This window comes from Poecilia reticulata, linkage group LG22 (genome assembly GCF_000633615.1).
Source record: "Poecilia reticulata strain Guanapo linkage group LG22, Guppy_female_1.0+MT, whole genome shotgun sequence".
NCBI classification, from domain to species: Eukaryota; Metazoa; Chordata; class Actinopteri; order Cyprinodontiformes; family Poeciliidae; genus Poecilia; species Poecilia reticulata.
In genome coordinates this window covers 21,951,311-21,963,809 of record NC_024352.1, presented here as the reverse complement: position 1 = coordinate 21,963,809, position 12,499 = coordinate 21,951,311, and the positions used below count along the sequence as shown (strand labels likewise).

The window sequence follows — 12,499 nt, the reverse complement described above, 5'->3', positions numbered from 1 at the left end:
AAAAACACAAAAGTATTTTTGTCTAGTTTCTAGTGAAAATATCTTACTGAACTTGACTTAAGACAAAAGTAACTTTGTTTCAAGTCACTTTTTAAAACTGATAAAGTTCTAGTTACATTTATAACAAGATATTTTTCCCATGTTATAAGTGAAATAATCAGTCAGTGGAATTAGAACTTGGTTGCTAGGCGATGGGCTGGGCTTGGCTGGGGTTGCTAGGAAACGGCGCAGTGGAATATTCTACCTGTGGAACTAGAACTTTTTTTATCAACATTAAGGAATTATGGACCTAAGACTACGTCTGTAACCAAGGGTTATTTTAGTAATAGACTGTTCTATTGATTATTTTGACAATTAATTGATTAATATGATAAAAAAAAAACTGTCACAATCTGCAGATTCTGCGTTTAACCACTTTTATACTATACTGGAAATACATTAATAGATGCAAATAAACCAATAACTCATAACATTTTATTACCTAAAATGCAATAACAACATTCCTTTAGTGTATTCATGATTAATTGCAGCAAAGGAAGCATCTGCAGCTAAAAAAAATGGTTCTAACATCAACATGTTACTACTTCTAGAACGTTTTCATCAGTATTAAGGAATAATTTACTTAAAAACTCCTATATTGTCCTGAGAGCTAGTTTCTTCTAGCTCTCAGGACATTTAAAGTGTAGTAAGATATTTGAAGTCGAAACTAGACTAAAATATTTGGTAAGAGTTTGTGTTTTTGCAGTGCGAAAGCTGAATGGGCACATTCGGAGGCCCCCAAAGCACGAACATGCTGCCTTTGCTCCAGCGCTCCAGTACAGAGGCAGCTGTCTTTAATATACGAGGTCGGCTCAGCCCATATTTATTCAGGTACAGACAGCAAAAGAGGTGTGGCCTTTCTTTCTTCTGGCTGCCAAGTGGAGCTCCTGCGGTTTTTTGGGGGGGCAAAGGGACAAAAAAGACACAAGGGGAAAGATGCAGAAAAACTGGCTCCAGTCAGCCCTGCGTTGACTGGACGTCCTGTGCAACAGACAGGCCCCAAAGGGCCGGGGGGCCACCAGGGAGGGGGAGCATGAGCTCAACGCTCTGGTCTCACTTGACGTCTGCGTCCAAGACAAATCACCAGTGGAGCTGCTGTCACAGTGGGGCTTGACCAAGACAAACAGCCGTGTTTTAAAATAAGTACTTGCACCCGCGCAGCCCCTTCCACCTCATCTACATCCATATCTCCACCCAATGCAAGCGTTTTCCCTTCACAGGTCGCCGGTGTGCCGTTTGCATCGTCTGGTTAATATTTTCAGTGTTGCGTTTGTTCCATTGCCTCTGAAATGCTGGAACTGCAGGAGGAAAATTTTTAGCATGACTGCATTTGACACAATAATACACCAGACTGACAAAAAAACCCACCATGTGCAGGTCTACATGCTCACTTATCTGTGTATCTGACAAAAGGTCAAACCAAGCTGAATCAGAAGTTGCAGTGTGAGCAGAAATGTCAGCAGTATTTCTTGCTCTTACTTAACAGAACAATGCATCTTGGGACTTGTGGTTTGTCTGAACTAGCCTGTCCATGTCCCTGCCTGCTTCCTGCACCAAAGGGATTGGTGTTCCTCATTTATCTCTGTAGCCTGTAGCCCTTCCTCTCCAGCAGTGGTCCTTCTGGACCCCCGAACTGCTGACAAGGGGCCCCTCTCCTCCTCCTCCTTACTTTGAGCTTTGGCACGCAGCAAAATTGCAAGATGTGTTTCATCTGCATATTGATTAGCCTGACCAAAAGAAGCAGTACCTCAGCACTTCTCTGAATACATCATGTAAATAAGGGTGAATTCACACCAGCCACGATCAGTCTACTTTAACCAAACTCCAGTCTGTTTGTTTAGAGAGTCTGGTTCGTTTGGGGAGGTGTGAATGCGTAATCAAACTTTGATGCGAATCAAAAAAGTGAATTCTGGTCTACACAAAAATCTAGGTCTCAGTTTCGCTGAAGTGAACATTTGTTTCAAAACCAGGAAGCGGAATTCAGTGAAGGACATTTTGGGTAAAAACAACCATTACAAACACACAAAGAGAGAGCTAGTGGAAGAAATGGCTCATGGTGTTTACCAAAGAAAAATCCAACAACTTTTTTGAATTGAGCTCAAGCTTTCTTTGGAGGTTATTGTGTCATTTCCTTCCATGTATTTTGGGTCAAACTGCAAAAACACAAAACCTTGCCAAGTATTTCTGGTCTGGTTTATACTGCAAATATCTCAGTACTCTTAAAATAAGACGAAACTACCTTACAAGTCACTATTCAGCAAGCTATAGGTCCAGGACATTGTCAATAAGACATGTCAATAGCGTCTTGATGTTGATGAAAAAGTACTAGTTCCACTTGCAGATTATTTCACTTATAACATGGAAAAAATATCTTATTTTAAGTGAAATAATTTGCAAGTGGAAATAGTACTATTTTAATCAATATTAAGGAATTATTTACTTAAGATAAGCCCATACAGTTTGTTGAAAAGTCACTTGTAAATTAGTTATGTCTTATTTCAAGTGTACTGAGATATTTCCACTAGAAACCAGGCAAAAATACTACGTAATATTTTGTGTTTTTGCAGACATCTTGCTCAAATATTCACATCTGAAGTGAATCCTGTCAGAATGAAGCAGCAATCTGGGTCGGGGAGCGTGCCCAGAAACAACAAACCCCGGTTTTGTCTATGTCACCCAATAAAAGCTGCTCCCTCTCGGTGTGTGGGCAAACTGTAGTGCCAGGCAGTTGGACTGCAGACGACCGGGCGCTGGGCTGTCTGATGGATAGCGTACACTCAGAGAGACTGGACCAATGGCGTCCCGGATTGATTGGCCCAAAGGGGCTGTCGGGGAAAGCGTTTCCTGTGTGTGTTAATGGACCCTGCTACAGATGCACCGTGGCGGCTTGTGGCGGGGGTGATAGTTCTTACTCCCTCCCTCTCTACCGCTGCCACATGTTTCTCTCCATTTCTCTGTTAATCAGAGGAGAGTCACGTGAATGAAATGGACCAGACCTGATGAGCTGAACAGATCCCAGAAGATCTCCAAGATCAACAGATTTCACAATTTCACTGTTCATCAATAGTATGCACTGCAAAAACACAAAATCTTACCAAGTATTCTTGGTCTATTTAGCAGTGAAAATATCTTAGTACACATAAGACAAAACTAACTCATAAGTAACTTTTCAGAAAGATATAAGGGCTTGTTTTAGGTCAATTATATTGATGAAAAAGTGATTACATTGGCAGATTATTCCACTTATAACAAGACATTTTTCCCATGTTTTAGATGAAATAGTCTGGCAACTGAACTAGAACTTTTTCATCAATATTAAGGATGAAAAAGTACACGATTGATAATTCCTTCATCAATTTTAAGGAATTATATTGAAAAGTTACTTGTACATTAGTTTTTTTTGTCTCCACATTCAGTACTTCATTGCAAAAATACAGAAGTATTTTTTGTCTAGTTTTTAGTGCAAATATTTACATACACTTGAAATAGCAAAACTATCTTACAAGTAACTTTTCAGAAAGATATAAGAACTTATTTTAAGTAATTAATATTTTTACTAAATAGAAATATTAAAGTGCTAGTTCCACTAGCAAATTATTTCACCTATAACATACCTTTTCATCAATATTACGAAATTATTTGCTGGAAACAAGTTCCTGTATCTTCCTACAAAGTTGCGTATTAGTTTCATCTTATTTCAAGTGTATGGAGATATTTGCACTAGAAATTAGACAAAAGTCCTTGGAAAGATTTTGTGTTTTTGCAGTGCAGTGTGTTTTATTGTGTATGATGGTGTTCCTTTGGTGATATGCAGTGTTGTTTTTGTTCCAATAGCGGATTCTATAAGAACTTTGTAGGTGATTTTATCAAATCATGAGTGTTTTGTTTAGGAGAAAATGTAATTCGGAACAAATATCAATTAATTAATTTTAATCTGATTTTTTTAGTCAAGATATATGGAAAACCAGTTAAGTTGCAAGTCCAGTTGTAGTTAGTTATTTAAGTACTTGGCTAAAAAGCCACAAGCAATGACAACTGGCAGTCAAATCTGCTTCACACTGGGATGCCACAAGGCTGTGTCCTCAGCTCACTGCTGTACTCCCTGTTCAGGAGTAGTTGAAACGCCTCCCAGTAATTTGTAGATGAGCAGATTGTCATGGGCATCGCTCAAAAATGTTCATTTATTCCTCAAAGCATCAGGAAGACCAAAAACACTTTGCCAAATTCATACATTTAAGTTTAAGGCCTTATTAAAGGGGCAGTATTACGAAAAATTGACTCTTTTGAGCTGAGTTTATATAAACTACTTTTTGGTGCAATGCTTCAAAGAACAATGTTAAAGGCTTAATGGAGGAGCGCCACTGTAATGACGTACTGAAAGCAAAGCGTCAGAAAGAGCAGGAGCTTCTTAAAGAGAGAGAGGCCCAATTTCAAGGGGTTTAATTGCAAAGAAAAAAATATTTTAACTCATTTTTGATGTATACAGCAATTTTATAATTACTGAAAGTAACACAGTTGCATGATTGTGCTATGAAATGGAAGCAAGTGCCTGGAAAACACATAATAGTGTCCTTTTAATATTTACATTCTTATTTTTAGCTCTGAACGTTGCATACTTCTTCCTTATTAGACCTTGAAGTGCAAATAACTAAAGTGTGTGTTTAAAAGGTGTGGTTCAATGCTCATCTTCAGCAGAATTTCCTTAGCAACTAGCCTGAAAATCAGCATGCTCTGTGCTTTAATAAGCTAAAAACAAATAGGGTGGTTTGCTCATGTAAAACTCTGTGTTTCCTTGTTGAAATTAGAGCAAAGGAAATTAGATTACTGCTTAGAGTTGTCTGGCTCTGGGCCAATTTTTGTTGGGTTAAAAGCTTTGCTTTTGTTTTTTTATTTAACTGACGTTTAATACCATGCTAACTTTAAAAGGTATTATCTTCCCACTTCATGTTAAAAAGAAAGTAACTCATTGTTTCTGTCAGATGAGGTGGAAATATGGTAATTTGACCGTCTTTATTTAATTTGTTCATTAAGTTCTTGCAACGTATTAATGAGCATAATTGTAAATAAAGTTTCATGAACCATCAGTTTGACGCATTGATTGTTTCTGGCTGGAGAGACGCAATATTATTAACATATAACATGAATGTATGGTTCGGATATGATTTAAAGAAGGAATACATGGTGATACCATAACATCAACAACAACATATACAAACCGTTTATGTTTACATTTTAATAATTTCATGACATGATTAGAAATAAATAGAAGGACCTGCTTCCAGGTCCTTCTGGCTACCTAAAAAGAAACTTTTCAGCAACTGAAATTATTTTCTATGCAAAGCAGGGACCCTGCAGAGTAGTAGATTCCCATATCAGTGCATTACCATAATGACAACAAGCTACTAACGTAGATCCTGTAAAGATAAAAATGAGAAACTTTTAAGAAGTTTGCAAAGAGAAAATTGTGGTAAACTGACCAAAGAAAATGTCAAAACACAATTTCTGATAATTATTGAGTCGGTGAGTAATATATTCCATTAAATTGAGATAAAAGACAGGATTAGATAAATGTTCACTTCTTCCTAATTGTCAAACAGAAAAGCAGTGGTAAGTTGATTATTTTGTTCCTGGTGTATCCACATTTTATCTAGTCTTACTGATTACTTGTTTTCTTGTTTTTAAAAACCTGTTTTGACATAAATAAATACATGAAATGTTAATCTATCTTGGCATTATTACCAAATGATATTAAATAAATACTGTGAACATGTTCAAAAGTTATCAGATAGTGTTAAGTAACTCCACACATCAGTTTTAATGTTAATACCTAAACTACAACAGAACCCAGGTAAAATACAATTTTTCTACTTCAAGTACGGATTATGAAGCTAACGGAAATGATGGAAAATCAAATTGAAAACTTAGAAAATAAATAAATAAAATCTGGTGTATTGGCCATCTAAAGATCTATGCTTTTGGGAAATTGTCAACATGTTTTTCTACAACCTTAAAAATCCAAAATAAAATTTTTGACCTCAATTAATTTGACCTCAATTAAATTTGTTTCTAGAAGCAAATTTTACAAGAGCTTTTGAAAAATTATAACTTTAAATTTTTGATGAATAGAGAATCTGTTGCCATTTTTAAAGAACCACAAATTTATTACATTTTTCCGATTCTACATTAAGAAAAACAAAAAAAATTTCATACATCTTTTTCTGTAATGTTAATTGTGGAAATTATATATGGATGCAGTGATATGCTTAGCTGATACCGATATTTGACATTAATATTGCTGTTATGGTCGATAAACGATATTTACCGATTTTATACATTATATTTCTCTAACATTTTGACACCATTGGAGAAAAACGACCAAAAACAAACAGCAACAAGATGGAAATAAATATGGATTGTTAATACTGGAAAAGTTTTATTTTGTGGGCCAATAGTGATATGCTAAAAAATGACTAATATTGGATGATGCCAATGTTAGTGCCGATATATCATTAATATACCTGAAATTATGTAAAAAAAAGAAAAAAAACTTTCAATAATAATAGAAGAAAATAGATCCAAAAACTTATTTTAGAATCATTCAGTCGATGCAGTTCAATGCAATAATTTAATAAAAGTCTAAACTGCTAAACCTGCATTTGTTATTACATCTATATCCATAAATGTTCATTGGTTCTTTTTCATTTTTTAGAAAGAGTTAGAAAGGTTCAAAGAGCTGCAGGCTGCACACCCTTGATCCAAAATAATCTGCATTAACTAAATCGGATTTGGTCTCTGGTTGTGCAGCAAAACTGGAAAAAAAAAAAAGATTCGTACCCAAATCTGCTCAGTTGCTCCAGGCCGGGTGCTGGGGGTCCGTAGGTTTCAACCTGCAGGGGTTTGTATTGGTACAGAACCTCCTGTATTCTGGGCAAAGGCTGGAGAGAAACAGTTTGACCCTGAAAGGACAAAAAAATAATAATTCAGCAGAAGTTTCTGATAATTACACTGGAAAGTGAGAATATTTAGTTCTTTCCAATGGAACAATGCTTTGGTGGATTAGCAGTAATTAGCTGAGTGTTAGCATCTGAGCTTCATTATCAGGAGGAACATGATCCAGTTTCCTGAAGTTGGATCAATCTGAATGTCTCCACCATTAGGGAAATGCTCAGCTCTTCTCATAAATGCTACACGGATAAACAAAACCAGCAACCCGGAGACCCAACTGCTGTGATTTGACTAGGACTGCAACTAACAATTATGTGAGTCACTGGTTATTTTGACGATTAGTTGATTAATCTGACAAAAAACATTGGCACATTCTACACTAAAGACTTTTTTAATACAATATTAGAAATAGATTAAAAGATTCAAATAAATACATCTGCCCGATGATATCAAACGCTTTTATTTCCGAATTATGATGCCAGTTCATGCACCTCCAAATTTTTGTAACTTTTAATATCCAACACAGAAAAACGGTGGGCTACGCTAGCAATCCTACAGATAGGATCAGCAGGTTTTCTAGGGGAAACCCCAATAATAGTGTGATTAATCTGAGTTATGTTATAGTAACATTTAAAATTTCCAGATTAATTGCTTGCATTGACAGTTCTATAAATTAATTTACGATTATTTTGACAACAGATTCATCATAATTAATCCGATTATTCGTTTCAGCCCTAGATTTGAGTGAGGCTGCAATTATTCACAATAATGTCAATCAGATATTAATTGGGAGGAATCTGTTCGATTTGGGGATGTGACATAAAAGATGGGAACTTCCACACAGTCCTGTCACAATAATCAGTAAATCAATTAATCGCATAATAAATTAAAACTAACTCAGAAATTTCCATTGGCATAATTTATAGCTTATCAATTTTTTCCTCTCTTTCTACCAAAAAATGGATGATAAAAGTCTTCAATTTGGTATTTTGGTGTCAACTAGCCATTTTTTGAAGCACAATTTTGTTTACATAGACTTAATAATTAATTTTATTTGTTGTTTTGTTTATTTTGGATATTTAAAATGTCTTCTAGTTTCAGTGTTAAATGTTTATTAGAATTTAAAGTTTAGTGATCTTTGAGAACGTATTCTTGTATTATTACCGTAATATTACTTAAAAATCGTCTCAAAACAACAATATAATCAATTATCGCGATAACTTCTGGAACAATTTATCGTGGCGGGCCTACTTCCACCCAGCATCAGAGCGCTACGGTCGCTCAGCTTTATTGGAAACAAACCTGGGATTAAAAGAGATGCTGTTTAAACACGCAGAAACTGCTTCAGAGTTCAGCAAAGGAACCGAGAGACAAAGAGGAGATAAAAAGATAAGAGAGAGAGAGCAAAGAAAAAAAGAAGTGGGGGGAGAATAAACAACAGAACACAGAGGGGAGCTGATGAAAACCAAACTAAACAAGTAACATGTGCCCCGCGGCCGCAGACTGCCCTGCCCGCCCGTCACACATGCTTTGGCTTATGAGAACACACACACACAGTCGCGTTTTCCTATCTTGTGGGGACTTTACATTGACTTCAGTTCATTTTCTACCCCAAACCCTATCCCTAACCCTAACCATGACATACCTAATCCTAACCAAAACTCAATTCACACCTAAAGTTCTAAACCAAACCCCTGACCCAAAAACAACATTTCCCCTTATGGGGACCAAGAAAATGTCCCCACAAGAAGCAGTGGTCCCGACAACCTCACAATGTAGGGTCCCCACAAGGATACAAAAACCTGGTTCACACACATACACCCACACACACACACACACACACACACACACACACACACACACACGGTAAAATAAAGCTAGCAAAGCTGAGCTGGAGTTTCAAAGTGATGCACAATGATGAGGAAGAAGTAAAGTTAAGAACAGAACAACAAATAAGAGCAGAACAATGAGCCGCATTGTCCTGGTGAGCACAATACACTGACAGCATCTATTTATTCCTTTTAATTTACACCTGAATACACTAATTCATCTACTATCTGGTATTTTTAGCCATTAATGATGTCTTCTGAATAATTTAAAAGAGCTTGTGTTCGAAGTTGATAGCTGCCATTGGTGTATTATGTAAAAGTTTATCCGTTTCCCCACAGTGGTGTCCATCATCATCCTCGCTTGAAGGAAATATGTCTTTGCTAATGGGACGTTTTACAGGTAATTCATTCACACAACACCTTTTTTTTTCTCGGAATGACTTTCAGCTATTTTAACAGGACAAGTCTGCGCCTGTAGCTGTGAGCGGCAGCTTTTAGTTTGTGCAGGTGAGGTGGGAAGCGGGGGGAGGGGGGGTCAGGTAGCGACAGTGGCAACACGTTAGCAGAAAATGTGTGGTTTTTTTCCACTGAAGGAGTTTTTTTTTTACCCGCATACCACAGCTTTATTATTCCGTTTCAGTTTGATTCTGTCACATAAATCAAATAAATTTGGTTAAAGGTGGTTAAGCAAAACATATAGAGATGGGCATCTTCATTCAGAAAACAAAAAAATAAGTTAATTCAGCACAGAGTGATGCATTTAAGGATTTATTTCTGTTTGTTTTGATCATCAGAGATTACAGTTAATGAAAACCAGAAATTAATTTTTTTTTAGAAAATTTGAATATTACATAAGACAAATAAAAATAGTTTTTTTCAATGCAGAGGTACTATGTTATGTTGACCTGAAAAAACTACAAAACCTTTGGAATGGAAAGTTGAGTGGAAGGAAAAATGTGGAAGCAAAACATCTTCGGATTCATGCAAAAGAAACCCTGCTACAGAGTTACTATAAAGGCTAGAGGATTATCTCACTTTTCAGAAGGTCATAATTTCTACAATTAAAAAAATACTTTTTTCTTTCGCTGTGAGCCATTATCTTCAAAACTACCAGAAAAAAACAAACATTTGAAATACATCATAAATGTGTGTATGATATTGAGTTTCTGGATTACAGCAATTAATTTCCTTTTTACTTATATCCAAATATAATGCAATGTAATTTAATTCATAATTTAACGACTAATAATAGAACAGAAATGGGCAGAGTACCCAAAAAATTTACTTTTAAGTAAAAGTAGCACTACTTAAGTAAAAGTAAAAAGTAGCCATTCAAGAAATTACTCAAGTAAGAGTAAAACGTATTTGGTAAAAAGTCTGCTCAAGTACTGAGTAACTGATCAAATGATCAACCATTTAATATTTTAAAAAACACATATTCAGATGGACCAAATATAAAGTGGAAATTTTTGGTATTTTAAGGATGAAAAATAAAGTCAGGTAAAAATATTTGTTTCTTTCAATAAAAAGCTTTTAAAAAAATTTAACAAAAACTGCAGGTGTGTGTCTATGTCTGATAAATTTTTGGTTAAAACATGTTTTTCATTCAGTGGACAGAAAATCCAGAAATTTTACTCAAGTAAGAGCAGAAATACTTCATAATAAAATTATTCAAGTAAAAGTAAAAAGTACAACATAGTAAAAATACTCCCAAAAGTATTTAAAAAAAATCTTAAGTAAATGTAATTGAGTAAAAGTAACTAGTTACCACCCAACTCTGTAATAGTTGGTAGCTATAGGTATAACTCAGCTAAGGAATAATGAAGTAATCTGGTGTTGACATGTTGGTATGAGGGGCCCCCAAATTAAAATCCGCTTGGGGCCCCAATAAAGGTTTGTGCCGGCCCTGTTCAGTAACTCAGATTTTCTAATGACAAGGCCAAGATTTTCCTGATGCATTCCTCTCCTAGGTGACCTTGAAAACTGGCACACGCAGGTACCGGGACATGACTCGTGTCTTTAAACATGGCGACACATAAAACAGGCACAATTATTTGCGGTGAGGCTTTGATTGAAGACCCCAACCCTATCATACAGCCCAAAAACCCAGACATGAGCTCTCAGAGGACTCCGCTCTAAATCATAAACTCATCACCTCCTATTAAAAGCCGGCATGAAAGTTGTTTTCAAAATGCTTTTGAGCAGGAAGGGGGGACGGACCCCCCAGCTCAACGGGACGGGGGGGTTTCAGATCAACAGGACTGACAGCCAAACACGAACATCTGCTTTTATCGTTACAGGGGCCCGTCCGACTACATATACAGCTTTGTGTGCATTGTAAGTTTGTGTATGTAACTGGTTTTTACACTCTTATGACACCCGCGTGGCACCGAAGTGGGCCTCTGGGGGCCATCAATCCTAATAAAACCACAGGGAAGGATGATTTGAAGAAATCACTGTCGAGCCGGTGGGAGCAATTCTGCAGCCTCAGCATTTGTACCGCTAACTTAAAAATAAAGTTTCTGTGCTGAGATGATGCCTGAAATGGATTATTAAAAGGTGAAATGAAGACGTCTCTTCCTGTGGTCTTTAGTTAAATTGACCCACTTGCAGTTTTTTTGTTCTGTTTTTTATATTGTTAATGTTTAAGAGCATCAGTTTTTATATTGGATAAAAATAACCAAAGTAAATATACAAGGCAGCTTTTAAATTGTAATTAATTTACTAATCATAGCAACCAAGCAGGGCACAGAATATGTGAAAAACTAAACTACCACACCTACAGAAACAAATATAAATATTAAAGCACTTTTCAAGCATGTTCATGGTATGTTTTCAAACGTTTCCAACAAAAACAAAAACAGTTTCGATTCTCTGTTATATATTATTTATTACTGTTATTAATAATGTGTACAAAAGGGACAATGTTAACTAAATAATTTTTTTAAAAATAATCTATAAAAAAATTTCTTGCCACGTTTTCAGGCATTTAGCAAATAGAAATAGTTTTTTTAATTCTGATTAATCTAAATCAAATAGAATTTGGTATAATTTAACTTCAGGCAGTGAGAAAACAATGTGTGAGTGTTTTTATTATCTTTCAATATCTGGTTTCAACTTAAATAATGTTTTTTTCAATCAAGTGATAGATTGCACTTTCAAGGACTTTATACGGAAATCCAAACTTGAAAACACAAGCATTTCAAGGATTTCAAGCACCTGTAAAAACCCTGTTGATAGAACCCACCTGACGACACAAAGTAGGAGAAATAGGAGTTAAAAGAAACATTTTACGAGAGAAAGTCAAGAATAAATGAGAAACAAAATCATCATCTTCAATTCTTCATGTTTAACTGCTGCCAGACTAGCAGAATCAAGAAATAATTCAAATAGAACCTATCTGGCAACATGAAGTAGGATAAAACAAATCAAAAAGCATCACATCATCTCCTAATCTGAATAAATTGAAGACCAGAAATGGAGAAAACATGGGACATTGGAGAACGTTCGTGGGTTTGTTAGTCTACCGTCTACAACTCAAACAGGAAACTCAAAAATTGAATCCAGCAGAACATCTAAACCATTCTCACAGTTAAGGTCAGAGTTCGCGACTCAAAAATAAGTAATAGATATTAGACAAAAATCAACGTTTACACTTTAACATGAAAATGGCTGCAAACATATGC

General features: G+C 35.8%; 1 protein-coding gene across 2 annotated transcripts in view; it reads right to left on the bottom strand.

Annotated features, from left to right (window-relative positions):
- mnat1 (MNAT1 component of CDK activating kinase) overlaps positions 1–12,499 on the bottom strand; it is a 57,611-nt gene that overhangs the window by 19,896 nt on the left and 25,216 nt on the right. For both annotated transcript variants that reach the window (XM_008400033.2, XM_008400032.2), the window contains exon 7: positions 6,874–6,995. In XM_008400033.2, the coding sequence (XP_008398255.1) occupies positions 6,874–6,995 (122 nt within the window). The remainder of the gene's footprint in view (positions 1–6,873; positions 6,996–12,499) is intronic.